The 14,886-nt window shown below is 30.5% G+C and overlaps 1 protein-coding gene across 2 annotated transcripts in view; it reads right to left on the bottom strand.

Annotated features, from left to right (window-relative positions):
• Positions 1 to 4,727: 4,727 nt before the first annotated feature.
• The window catches only part of Src42a (Src oncogene at 42A), a 78,369-nt gene continuing 68,210 nt past the window's right edge, over positions 4,728 to 14,886 (bottom strand). For both annotated transcript variants that reach the window (XM_064066059.1, XM_064066058.1), the window contains 3 exons: positions 14,232 to 14,738; positions 5,800 to 5,956; positions 4,728 to 5,742 (listed from right to left, as the gene is read on the bottom strand). In XM_064066059.1, coding sequence (XP_063922129.1) covers positions 5,534 to 5,742; positions 5,800 to 5,956; positions 14,232 to 14,738 — 873 coding nt within the window. In that variant the 3' untranslated portion in view covers positions 4,728 to 5,533. The remainder of the gene's footprint in view (positions 5,743 to 5,799; positions 5,957 to 14,231; positions 14,739 to 14,886) is intronic.

Below are 14,886 nucleotides of genomic sequence, written 5' to 3'. Positions count from 1 at the left end.
ATTGAAAAATCGGAAGCCTGAAAAACCAAAAAATTGAAAAAATGAAAAAACAAAAAATCCGAAAACTCAAGAAATCGAAAAATCGGCTAATCAAAACATCGAGAATTCGAACTGAGAAACACCAAAAATTGTAAATGAAAAACAGAAAAATTGAAACAAATCGGAAAATCTAAAAATTGAAGAATTGAAAAAATCGAAAAATCCCTAAACTAAACTATCGAAAAGTTGAAGAATCAAAAAACTGAAAAATCACAAAACTAAAAAGCGGGAAATGGAAACATTTATGTCAAGAAATCGAGAAAAAGGAAAATAAAAAAATCGATTAATCCAGAAATCGTGAATTTGAAAAATTGACAAATAGAAAATTCAGAAAAGTCGAAAATTAAAAACTTGAAAGATGAAAAAATTAAACTAATAAAATATCGGGAAATCTAGAAATAAAAAGGTTGAGAAATGCAAATTTAGAAAAATCGAGAAAGTGAAAAATCCAAAATCTCAAAACTGAAATATTGAAAAATTGAGAAATCGAAAAGTCAAAATCGAAAATTCGACAAATCGATAGAAACACCAAAAATTGAAATCGAAAAATTAAAGAATAAAAACTGGAAAATCCAAAGCAAAAATTTCGAAAAATTGAGGAATCGACAATAGAAAAATTGAGAAATCGAAAAATCGGAAGCTTAGAAACGCCAAAAATTTAAAATTTAAATTTAAATCGGAACAATTATCAACAATTGAGGAATCATAAAATTAAAAAATAAAAATTATGAAAAATGAAACATTGAAAACTTGAGAAATCTCAAATTGAAAATTCGAGAATTCAAAAATTCGAATAACCGAAAGGTCGAAAAATGGAAAATTTAAAAAATCAAAAATATCGAAAACTCAATAAAGTCGAAAAATCGGCTAATCAAAACGTCGAGAATTCGGACTGAGAAACACCAAAAATTGTAAATCTGAAAAAGAGAAAAATTTAAAAAAATTGAAAAATCCAAAAATTGGAGAATTGAAAAAACTGAAAAATCGAGCAATGGAAACATTGAAGTCGAGAAATCGAGAAATGGGAAAATGAAAAAATCGATTAATTCAAAAATTGTAAATTCGAAAAATCGACTAATTGAACATTTAGAAAAGCCGAAAATTGAAAATTTGAAAAATGGAAAAATTTAAAAATCGGAAAATTGAGAAATCAAAAAATTAAAAAGTAAAAATATTGAAAAATAAAACTGAAACATTGATATACGAGAATTCAAAAATTCGAATAACCGAAAGGTCGAAAAATGGGAAATTAAAAAAAAAAACTGAAAGCCTGAAAAATCAAAAAATTGAAAAACTGAAGAAGCAAAAAATCGAAAATTCAAAACATCGAAAACTCAAGAAGTCAAAAAGAGAAAAATTAAAAAAAATTAAAAAAGGGAAAAATTGAAGAATTGAAAAAATTGAAAAATCGAGAAATGGAAACATCTAAGTTGAGAAATCGAGAAAAGGGAAAATGAAAAAATCGATTAATCCAAAAATTGTAAATTCGAAAAATCGAGAAATTGAAAATTTAGAAAAGCCGAAAATTGAAGATTTGAAAAATGAAGAAATTTAAAAATCGAAAAATCGGGGAATTAAACTGGAATATCGGAAAATCACCGAGAAATCTAAAAATAAAAAGGTTGAGAAATGGAAAATTAGAAAAATCGAGAAAGTGAAAAATCGAAAAATCCCAAAACTGAAAATATCGAAAAATTGAGAAATTGAGAAATCGAAAAGTGTAAAAATCGAAGATTTTTAGAAAAATTTTAAAATCGCAAAATTAAAGAATAAAAACTGGAAATCTGGAAAATCCAAAACAAAAATTTCGAAAAATTGTGGAATCCACAGATGAAAAATTGAGAAATCGAAAAATCGATAAATCGGAAGCTTAGAAACGCCAAAAATTGAATATTTGAAAAACGGAAAAATTTAAAAATCGGAAAATTGAGGAATCAAAAAATTAAAAAATAAAACTGAAACACTGAAAACTTGAGAAATCTGAATTGGAAAATTCGAGAATGCAAAAATTCGAATAACCGAAAGGTCGAAAAATGGAAAATTTAGAAAATAAAAAAATTGAAAGCCTGAAAAATCAAGAAATTGAAAATCTGAAGAAGCAAAAAATCGAAAATTCAAAACATCTAAAACTCAAGAAGTCGAAAAATCGGCTAATCAAAACATCGAGAATTCGGACTGAGAAACACCAAAAATTGTAAATCTGAAAGAGAAAAATTAAAAAAATTAAAAAAACGAAAAATTGAAAAAACTGAAAAATCGAGAAATGGGAACACCGAAGTCGAGAAATCGAGAAAAGGGAAAATGAAAAAATCGATTAATCTAAAAATTGTAAATTCGAAAAATCGACAAATTGAAAATTTAGAAAAGCCGAAAATTGAAGATTTGAAAAATGAAGAAGTTTAAAAATCAAAAAATCGGGGAATTAAACTGGAATATCGGAAAATCATCGGGAAATCTAAAAATAAAAAAGTTGAGAAATGGAAAATTAGAAAAATCGAGAAAGTGAAAAATCTAAAAATCCCAAAACTGAAATATCGAAAAATTGAGTAATCGAAAAACTGAAAATCTAAAAATTGAAGCATCAAAAAACTAAAATATCTGAGAATTGAAAAATTGAGAAATCAAAAAATGTAAAAATCGAAAATTTTAAAAATGAACAACCTTGAAGATCGAAAAATTGAGATATCGTAACATCGAACAATTGGGATATCGAGAAATGGGAAAATCAAAAAATCAAAAAGTCGAATAATCGGGAAATCGAGAATACGAAAAATCCACAAATCGATAGTAATGCCAAAAATTGAAAGTTTAAAAAATAGAAACAATGTAGAATCGAAAAATTAAAGAATAAAAAACTGAAAAATCCAAAACAAAATTATGTCGAAAGTTGAAAAATTTACAAATCAGAAGCTTAGACACGCCAAAAATTGAAAATTTGAAAAATGTAAAAATATAAAAATCGGAAAATTGAGGAATCGAAAAACTGAAGAATAAAGATATTGAAAAATCCCAAAACTGAAATATGAAATATGTAGTTGATAATCGAAAATTCGAATAACCGAAAAGTCGAAAAATAGAAATTTAAAAAATCCAAAAATTGATAAATCGAAAGCCTGAAAAATCAAAAGATTGAAAAACTGAAGAAACAAAAAATCGAAAAATCAAAACATTCAAAACTCAATAAATTGAAAAGTCGGCTAATCAAAACATCGAGAATTCGAACTGAGAAACCCTGAAATTTGTAAACCCGAAAAACAGAAAAATTGAAAAAAATTGAAAAATCGAAAAGTTGAAGAATTGAAAAAACTGAAAAAGCGGTAAATGGAAACATCTAAGTCGAGAAATCGAGAAAAAAGAAAATTAAAAAATCGATTAATCCAGAAATCGTGAATTCGAAAAATTGACAAATAGAAAATTCAGAAAAGCCGAAAATTAAAAATTTGAAAGATGAAAAAATTAAACTAATAAAATATCTGGAAATCTAGAAATAAAAACGTTGAGAAATCCAAATTTAGAAAAATCGAGAAAGTGAAAAATCCAAAATCTCAAAACTGAAAATCTAACAACTGAAGAATCAAAAAACTGCAAGTCCCAAAACTAAAATATCGAAAAATTGAGAAATCGGAAAGTGTAAAAACTGAAAAATCGTAAATTTAAAAAAACCAAAAACTTTGAAAATTGAAAAATCGAATAGTCGAGAGATCAAGAATTCGAAAAATCGCCAAATCGATAGAAACGCCAAAAATTGAAATTTAAAAAAATATAAAAATTTCAAAATCGAAAAATTAAACATCAAAAAACTGAAAAGTCCGAAACAAAAATACCGAAAAATTGTGGAATCGAAAGTTGAAGAATTGAGAAATCGAAAAATCAACAAATCGGAAGCCTAGAAACGCCAAAAATTGAAAATTTGAAAAATGGAAAAATTTTAAATTCGGAAAATTAAGGAATTGAAAAATTGAAGAATTAAAAAGTTGAAATATCGGGAAAACGAGAAATCGAGGTTAAAAAGTCGAAAAATCGGAAAATCTAAAATTTGAAACATCAAAAAATTGAAAAATCAAAAACATAAAAATTGAAAAATGGAATTTGAAGCAGTGAAAAACTAAAAATACGAGTTAAAAAATAGGGAAATTTAAACGTCGTTGTTGTTGGTGGGGGTGATTAATCATCTATATATTTCTAATATACCTACATACAAAATTTGACAATAATCGGTCCACCAGTTTCGGAGATTACATGTCTAATAAAAATGGATACAGACAGACAGACGGAAATGGGAGACTACCTTTTTTGGTAGTGCAGGGGTCATGAAACGTCGAGAAAATATAAAAGTGGCCATTCGTCCAGTGGACTCGATTACGCCCATTTCAACGGTGTGAAGCTTATTACAATCAGACGTATACTTTTGGCAAAAACTTGGGACATAAGTATATATGTATTTCCCTATGTTGGAATATACTTTAGCTCACCATTAAAATGATGAAGAGCTTATGTATATTATAGTTACCTGGTCTCTTAACAAGTTCTGTTCTAAACTCGTTTTAGATTTTAACAACCTAGTGGGTTAGTTAATCTTCTCTTTGTGGGGATGAATCAGGTATAATAATCCCAGCAGGTCAGGTAAACAAAACAATATTTTTGAGTATTTGGGTTAAAAATATTTGTAGTAATAATAATAACTCAAATTAATAGTTTAAAGTTTTTTATTGTATATCCCTAAAGTGTATAATACAAAAAATATTTTCATAATGGCCTATAACTGTATAAACAATGCCTTTGATAACAATCTTAAAATAATGAAGACAATAAGACGTGACTAAAACAACCAATAGTAAAACAACGCCAATTTAATTAGTACCTAGGCTTATTTTGGGGTCTCTGGGAAAGTACGCCAACAATAGCAAAATTCAGTAAACGGTCATCTCTATAAGGAATGTTATTCGTTTTAAAAAAATAAATGCAGAAGCGTAAGTACTGTAGGGAATTAGGTATATGCACAAGCAACAATTATACATCTTGACAATATCTACGTGGAATTGGCAGACATGTAGTTGTGCGTTTTGAAATTTCGTTCAGAAAGAAATTGTCATCGTTTTTAAATGTATAAAATTACATAAAAGTTATCATAAAATAAAATTAATATAAAGAATATTTTAAATATAGACACATGACGGGCTAGAAGCGAATTAGCCCTGATGGATGATCCATTTGTATAAAAGGGAGTGAGACAAATTTTTGAAATTTATCTAAAATAAAACGTGAAATAGTGGTTTGTGACGCACGTAAAAATTTCGCGGTACGGTATAAAAATCTGATAAGAAGAAAAAATCACAAACCAATATTTCACCCTGATAAAAGCTACAAGACAAGACAGTAAAGAGTACGGGCATATCTATCTATTGTTACATAGAAATAGATATCCACCTCCCCACTAATGGTAATGTAAGTCAATAGAATTACACAACCACTCAGAAGGGGGGTGGGCGTGACCTCAGTAAGCCGACGCTTCCTTGTATTCTGAACCTTCCATAGTGAAGAAGTCTTCTAGCTTCCATTGCAACGTTTCGAAAGTCGGCCTCTTCATTGGATCCCTATTCCAACATTCTAACATGATATCGTACAAAGGCGCAGGACACCCTGGCGGTGATGGCATGCGGTAGCCGTGTTCTACTTGATGTAATACTTCGGCATTGGTCATACCTTAAATTATTATAATTAATTCGTGACGTATTAACAGGAAAAGGTTGGTGGTTGTACCTGGATATGGAATTCTTCCATATGTAACAAGTTCAGTCAGAAGGATACCGAATGACCACACGTCTGATTTTATCGAGAACTTATTGTAATTGGCCGCTTCAGGAGCTGTCCATTTTATGGGGAATCGAGCTCCTACTCTTGCTTCATACTCGTCCTCCTGTAAAAAATAACAACATTGTTTAAGAAAAAAATATTTTGTACTACTTTAGCTTTAAAAACGTAATTACCTCTCATTTCGTTCAGAGGTAACTGTCGTCGCAGTTAATATATCTACTCAACCTTGGAAACAAATCGTGTAAATGTAACACAATGCAATAAGTGTCAATCACATTTTACCATATTTATAACAAAACTTATACCACTCTGTTTCAAAAAATAAATGCATGTAGTGTTTTTAAGTTACAGAGGCGGATGAGATTTGCGTAAATACCTTTTGAGTTTTTTATAGGTTGTTAACAATCAAGGAGGCGTAAACGTTATTTATAGCTTCGTAAATTCTTTGACATCTTGTTTGACAGTTATTAATAGCATTTAGCATACATGCATCCTATGTTATCTCCAAGGATGACTCGATTATAAATTTTCTTTGTTACACAATGTATATAATAGTTATTTTTACTCGTTTATAACATATGCAATAATAAATAAATATTTATCACAGCGACAGTTGCGAAAAAAAATTGAGTCTAGTTTTTCAGTTTTTTTAATCATATGGTATACAATCTTGAAAAATGTAGGAACAGTTCACTAATTGAAACATGTAACATATGCCAACAGTTACAGTTAGAGCCACGACAAAAATGAATGTTTCAATGAATGCTATAACAAGTACACAATATAGATCCGTTGTTTCTATTGTTTTATACACTTACGAAGAAATACATTTTTAACTGTTTACGACATCAATGGTTCGTTTTCATAAATAAGTTTAGTTAAGAAATCTTAGTTAGTTTTATACAAAGTGTAAAAAAATGTTGACATTATCAAATACGTTGTTAATTTTAAAACGATTAAAAGATGTTTATGGCGATTAATAATTGACGTAAATATTAGCATAATTAAAGGGGAAAGAAAATTATATATTATTTATGAGTTTTCAAGATAAATATTACTTTGCATATTGCATAAGAAAAATTGACCGGACATTGCATCGACAAATTCGTCCTCCAAATGTTAAATATACAGTTTGCAATACAGTCACTTCGATTTTTAAATGTATAGTACATACCCCTTACTTAATAACTATAAAGTATTAGCGGTTAGTTGTTGCCTATTTTAATCTCTACAAATAAGCTCGACTTACGTTCTTAAAGCATTTCATATATTTCAAAATGACTGAAGACTTTTTGGGATTTACGTTTGTTGTACGACTTGCGTTGTACGACAGTTCTGTGTACTGAAAATTAATTAATCACCTTAAATGTTACCGTATTAGAATTATTTACTCATAGTCGATAAAAAAATTGCACTATATCTTTAATTATATTTCTCGCGCATTGGTCATGAGTCATACACTTTCTTATCTCGTATAATTTAGTGCAGCAACTATACTTTGAAAAACTTAAAAACAAAAAAAATTGTAAAGAATTACAAGATTATTAAAAGATGCCGACATATCTAAGATATTGACATTTGTAAAAAAAAAAAAACAATTCATTCGAAAATTGCTTTTACAGTGGTGTGTCTACAATTTTTCACTTTCTATTATCTGTTAATTAAAAAGGAATATTTTTGATATTGTTGTAAGCAAACTAAAATTTTATTTTTATTATATTTAAACCGATTTAAACGTAATTTGTAATATAACATGAAAATACATAATGCGCATGAAAACCAATATGAAGTTTAATTTAATTTTTGTACGTTGCAATATGAATTTTGTTGATTTTCTTTTCATTTACCTAAATTGAAAATGTATATCAATGAATTCTTGATTTCTAAAGAAACCTTACGTTGACGTAAATACCATATTTCACTTGATTACTAAAAATTTAAACGGCTCTAATTCGTTGTTTAATTTATTTAGGACTCATTTTGTGAAAGAAGCAACCGCAAATATTTACATAGAAATAGGTACTAATTAATTAATTAATATCATATAACGAAACCAGCTTCACTCTATTTAAAAATAAAATATGCCAACAATTTTAGATTTAATATAATGGGTATTTGATAAAATAAACAATCGATTAAATATTTAAAATAACCTCTTAAGCCTGGTATGGGTCCTCTAATAAAACGTGGACAGTTGTTCTACTGTTTTAAATAACACATTGAATATTTGAAAGAAAAATATAGATAGTAAGTATGAAATCAAAGAATTTAGGCTGAACTTTTTATTTTGGAGCTTACAGTTCACAAATTATAACATTTTTCATCAGAATCAATGTTGCCGAGCTGTGTATCAGTTGGTTTTGCTCATTTCAAAAATAATCGCTTATTAACATAACAAAACACTAATAAATGTATACGATTCTACTCGTAGTCAGTTTTTTGCATGATGTCACGTTTATTTTTGTTTTCTTGTTTTTAACTTGCTTACTATTAAAGATTACGTATTTCTCTATGTGATTTGGTGAATCACCTAAAGTTCTATGTTTTTCATTTATTTTTATACCCATTTCTATTATTGGAATTTTTAGCGAAGTTTTATATTTTAAGCACACTGTACAATAAACAAGTCACTACACGAAAATCGTCTGATTATAACTTTGTTTTTCATAACAACCTAAAATCCAAAAATATTTCAGTTCCGTCCAAAGAGATTGTTTTCCAACTAATTAAGTATTTTTAAATTAAAAAAAAAAAGCACTATTTTTGTAAAGGAAAAACGATGTTACTCCAAAGCTTCTAAATATGTTGTTCACACTTTAAATAAAATTTTACCTCAATATGGTGGAAACAGAATAGAATTTGGGTTGAATATTGGTTTAACGTATTACCAAGAATTGTCAGATTTACAAAAAGTAGACTATTGTTTTTAATGAATGTTACGTTTGGAATTATTATACATATAACAAAAATGAGATAAATAAATGCTGAATATTTAACGTGCGCAGAAAAAATTTCTCGGCAAACGTCTACCAATTTTTCTAACTTCTAGGTCACTTGCACAGATCAATCTGTGTGGATACACTTGGGTGTGTCTTGGGTTTTACATTTCGGACAATACTTCTCAGAACGAACCAAATTAATATATGAAAGTTGTACAGTGTAATTTTTGCCTACGTAACTAGAGATCAGTAATTATAAACAAACAGGTAACCCACTTTATTCTTTCGTTAACTTTGAAGATTCTAGTGATCATTAAAACAATATTAAATTGAGTGTGTATATTGTTTCTAAATTATAAGCGGAGATTTTTTCTTTTATGGTGAAAATTTGAAATTTTGGTTGCTAAAGTCGTGGAATTACCCCCAGTCAAAGTTTTTCTCTTAGCAATTATTTTCCTTTTCTTCCATTTTAAAGATGTTTTAAGTTCCATGTTGTGAAAAAAAGTGTATACATATTAAAACAAAAAGGCAAAATGTAAGCCCGCTCACCCGCCCGATCTCAATTGTGATGACCTTTTTTTATTCGCCGTGAACCAAAGGGGCGGAGTTTAACTGCAAAATACTTATTTTTTACAAGAAATTATGAACATGTTTTTGAGTATCGTGTTAGACCCTTAAGACATGTTTAACGTCATGGTAATTTTTTTAGGGAAATATAGATTTTGCAATTATGCTCCTTCCATTGATCTGACAACGAATGAAAAATTTATCACAATTGAGATCAGTGCTGATATTGATGGGACTTAATTTTTGGGTTTCTTTTTTACATAATACATTAATACATATAGTTTTCTTTGAACAACACAACGACTTAAGAACTTGTTTCACATGGTAATTTCTTGTAGAGACATAAGGATTTTGAAACTAAGGTCCGCCCTCTGACTTACGACGATTAGAAAAAAATCATCACAATTGAGACAGGGTGGGTGGGCGGGGCTTATATTTTGTTTGTTTTTCTTAACATATGTAGTCTTCTTTTCACAACAACAAACTCAAAACATATTTAAAATGGTAGAAATTTGTGGTGAAATATGGATTTTGCAATTATGAAGCGGCGCCTAATTGAAAAATCGATATTTCCTTATACAAATTTTCGATTTTAAACATGTTTAAAGTTTCATGTTGTGGAAAGAAGTCTACACATATTAAAACAAAAACCCAAAATTTAAGCCCTCCCACCCGCCCGATCTCAATTGTAATGATCCTTTTTTATTCGCCGTGAACCAAAGGGGCGGAGCTTAACAGCAAAATACTTATTTTTTACAAGAAATTATGAACATGTATTTGAGTATCGTGTTAGAACCTTAAAACATGTTTAACGTCATGGTAAATTTTTTTAGGGAAATATGGATATTGCAATTATGCTCCGCCCCTCGGTCTGTTAACAAATGAAAAATTGATCGCAATTGAGCCAATGGGTGGCCCTTAAACTTTGATTTTTATTCTCTACACATACATAGTTCCCTTTCAATAACACGATACTTAAAAATATGTTTCACATGATAATTTCTTATAGAGAAATAAGAATTTTGCAGTTAAGTCCCCCCCCCCAGCACGACGAACAGAAAAAAAACATCACAACTCACATAGGGTGGGTGAATGGGGCCCATAATTTGCCTCTGTTTTTCTTGATATGCGAAATCTTCTTTTCACAACAAGAAACTTAAAACATTTAAAATGGTAAATTTTTGTGGTGAAATATAGATTTTGCAATTATGCTCCTTCCCTTGATCTGACAACGAATGAAAAATTTGTCACAATTGAGATTGCTGCTGATATTAGAGGGACTTAATTTTTGGCTTTCTTTTTTACATAGTACGGGCCGGTTTATAGAAACGCGAATTAAATATTTAATCCTCGATTAATTTAACCCTGGATTAAAATGTGGAATGAGAGCTCGTGATTGGTTAAAAGATGCACGTCGCCTAGCAACGGACCTCAGTTAAAAGTTAATCGCGAATTAACTTTAATTTCGGTTTCTATAAACCAGGTCTAAATTTAGTTTTCTTTGAACAACACGACTTAAGAACTTGATTCACATGGTAATTTCTTGTAGAGAAATAAGGATTTTGAAACTAAGGTCCGCCCTCTGACTTACGACAATGAAAAAAATATCATCACAATTGAGACAGGGTGGGTGGGCGGGGCTTATATTTTGCCTCTGTTTTTTTTAAACATATGTAGTCTTCGTTTCAAAACAACAAACTCAAAACATATTTAAAGTGGTAAAAATTTGTGGTGAAATATGGATTTTGCAATTATGTAGCGGGGCCTAATTGAAAAATCGATATTTCCTTATACAAATTTTCATTTTAAATATGTTTTAAGTTTCATGTTGTGAAAAGAACTCTACATATATTAAAACAAAAATCCAAAATTTAAGCCCACCCACTCGCCCGATCTCAATTATGATGATCCTTTTTTTGTTCGCTGTGAACCAAAGGGGCGGAGCTTAACTGCAAAATACTTATTTTTTAGAAGAAACTATGAACATGTTTTTCAGTATCGTGTTGTAACCTTAAAACATGTTTAACGTCATGGTACATTTTTTTAGGGAAATATGGATTTTGCAATTATGCTCCGCCCCTTGGTCTGTTAACAAATGAAAAATTCATCGCAATTGAAATCGGAGCCAATGGGTGGCCCTTGAACTTTGATTTTTGTTCTCTTTGAATAATACGATAATTAAAAATACGTTTCACATGATAATTTCTTATAGAGAAATAAGAGTTTTGCAGTTAAGCTCCGCCCCCGGCCCACGACGAATAAAAAAAATCATCACAACTCACATAGGGTGGGTGGGTGGGGCCCATAACTTACCTCTTGTTTTTCTTGATATGCGAAATCTTACTTTCACAACAAGAAACTTAAAACATACTTAAAATGGTAAATTCTTGTCCTTCCCCTGACCTGACAACAAATGAAAAATTTATTCCAATTGAGATCGGTGCTGATATTGGTGCGACTTAATTTTTGGCTTTCTTTTTTACATAATACATATGGTTTTCTTTGAACAACACAACGACTAAAGAACTTGTTTCACATGGTAATTTCTTGTAGAGAAAAAGGATTTTGAAACTAAGGCCCGCCCTCTGACTTACGACGATTAGAAAAAATCATCACAATTGAGACAGGGCGGGTGGGCGGGGCTTATATTTTGCCTCTGTTTTTCTTAACATATGTGATCTTCTTTTCACAACAACAAACTCAAAACATATTTAAAATGGTAAAAATTTGTGGTGAAATATGGATTTTGCAATTATGAAGCGGAGCCTAATTGAAAAATAGATATTTCCTTATACAAATTTTCCATTTTAAACATGTTTTAAGTTCCATGTTGTGAAAAAAATCTACATATATTAAAACAAAAAGGCAAAATGTAAGCCACCCACCCGCCCGATCTCCATCGTGATGATCTTTTTTTATTCGCCTTGACCAAAGGGCTTAACTGCAAAATACTTATTTTTTATTATGATAATTATGAACATGTATTTGAGTATCGTGTTCGAACCTTAAAACATGTTTAACGTCATGGTAAATTTTTTTAAGGAAATATGGCTTTTGCAATTATGCTCCCCCCTCGGTATGTTAACAAATGAAAAATTCATCGCAATTGAAATCGGAGCCAATGGGTGGCCCTTAAACTTTGATTTTTGTTCTCTTTGAATAATATGATACTTAAAAATATGTTTCACATGATAATTGCTTATAGAGGAATAAGAGTTTTGGAGTTAAGCTCCGCCCCCCGGTCCACGACGAATAGAAAAAATCATCACAACTCACATAGGGTGGGTGGGGCCCATAATTTGCCTGTTTTTCTTGATATGCGAAATCTTCTTTTCACAACAAGAAACTTAACACATATTTAAAATGGTAAATTTTTGTGGTGAAATATGGATTTTGCAATTATGAAGCGGGGCCTAATTCAAAAATCGATATTTCCTTATACAAATTTTCCATTTTAAACATGTTTTAAGTTTCATGTTGTGAAAAGAAGTCTACACATATTAAAACAAAAACGTAAAATTTAAGCCCGCCCACCCGCCCTATCTCAATTGTGATGATTTTTTTTTATTCGCCGTGGGCGCAGCTTAACTGCAAAATACTTAAATCTTTATAAGAAATTATAAACATGTTTTTGAGTATCGTGTTGTTCAAAGAATACTATGTATATTAAGAAAAAAGCTAAAACGAGGTTAAAAATGTTTAATCTTGACTGAAACCAAGATGATTTGGAATTTAAGAAAAAAAGGATGACAGAATGAAGTTATTATTAATGTTAATAATTCGGATGATAGTGAGAGCGGAAGTGAGCATGGTAACAGTAGCCTTGAAGATTTAGATATCGATATGTTATAACTTGTAACTTTTTCTTATTAAAGCTTCCGTTTTTTCAGTTAATTAAGTAATTAAATGGTCCAGTTTATAAAAAAGAAAAGTCAAAATTTACTTTTTTTTTTGTTGATGGGTTTAACATAATAGCAGAATATAAAAGCTTTTGATGGTGTACTGTATTAATTCAAAATAAAGTTGTATGAAATATAACAATTGGAAACAGAGGACGTACGCTATTGATTAATGTGACTCCCAATTTAAAAATTCAATTTACAAAAAAAATCTCTTATTGACTTTCCTTTTTTAGTACCTGTAACTTTCAATAATTGCAAATTTGAAATTTAGATTTATTCATAGCAACATATTCGTAAGTTATAAGAAATCACCTACGAAAAGTTACTAAAAAAATGTGACATTCTAATTAAGTGTTTTTGACTAGGGGAATTTCCAGGACTATATGTTGTGAGGCATAAAAGTTTACGGCATTTTAAAATAATTCACTCCTACAGGTTTTTTTGCATCTTAAAAGAAAATGATTTTCGTGAGTTACAAAAGTTTCCTTTGAGATCGTAGAAAATTATTTGAAAGAAAATTTAAGTAATTGTCACATCACAGGTGGCAGTGATACTAAAAATAATTTGCCGCTTTATAATGACATAGGTCAAAAAAATTCGTCTAATAACGAATCAAGTGTTCTGCATCTATTTACAGTCTTTTTGTTAATTAGTGTTTTGTGACATTTTTGGCTAGTCTAGTACCACTTATGGACATTTGCTGTCAATTTCTCTAAATTCAATTATATGTAGTTCAGACTCTAAAACAACAATAATAAAAAAAAACATTGTAACAATCATCGAAGCCTGCGTTCAACAATTACTTAACCAACGCATGCACGATATGATCTTCAAAATTAAGTAAAACACTACTTTCTCTCACTTTTACTAATATTTTTTACACATCTTCCGTTTCCGCGTTCTTCGAGGAGTCGCACTGCCATTTCCATACAACAATAGATCACAATTCATCCTATTCTTAAATACCAACCTTTATAAGCCTGGCGAGACCAAAATCGGCGATCTTCACGACGTTATTATCTGCAACGAGTACATTCCTTGCGGCCAGATCCCTATGTATGTAATTCTGCGACTCCAAATACGCCATGCCGGCGGCAATTTGTGCGGCCATATCGATCAACTGCTGCAATTTCAAGCTCTTCCCTTTACCCTGCAAGTGCTCCAGCAGCGATCCGTTCCTCATCAGCTCCGTAATGATATAAATCGGCTCCTCGACCGTGCACACCGCGTACAGCTGGATTAATTTCGGATGTCTGAGCTTCTTCATTATTTGCGCTTCTGCGAGGAAGTCTTTGGGGTCCATCGTGCCGGGTTTTAGAGTTTTTATTGCTACTGGAGTGGTGTTGTTCCACATGCCCTCCCAGACTTCGCCGAATTGGCCGTGGCCCAATTTCCTCACGAATTTCAGAGAGGAGCGTTCGATTTCCCATTGGTCCCTTGTGCGATGAGATAAGCCCTCTGGCTGAGGTTTTTCCACCTGAATACACAAAAAGGGTATTAAGTTCACGGAAGAAGCAGTAATGTGTAATTTGCATGGATATAAGAAAAGAACTACACATGCTGTAACATGATGGGAGCTGCGCCGCGAGGAGGCTAATGCTGATCTATTTCAGAAGTACATTTTA

Source organism: Zophobas morio, unplaced genomic scaffold, assembly GCF_036711695.1.
Source record: "Zophobas morio isolate AGI-343-1 ecotype UQ-CSIRO unplaced genomic scaffold, CSIRO_AGI_Zmor_V1 ptg000026l, whole genome shotgun sequence".
Lineage (NCBI taxonomy): Eukaryota > Metazoa > Arthropoda > Insecta > Coleoptera > Tenebrionidae > Zophobas > Zophobas morio.
This window is presented reverse-complemented; position numbering and strand designations above follow the sequence as displayed.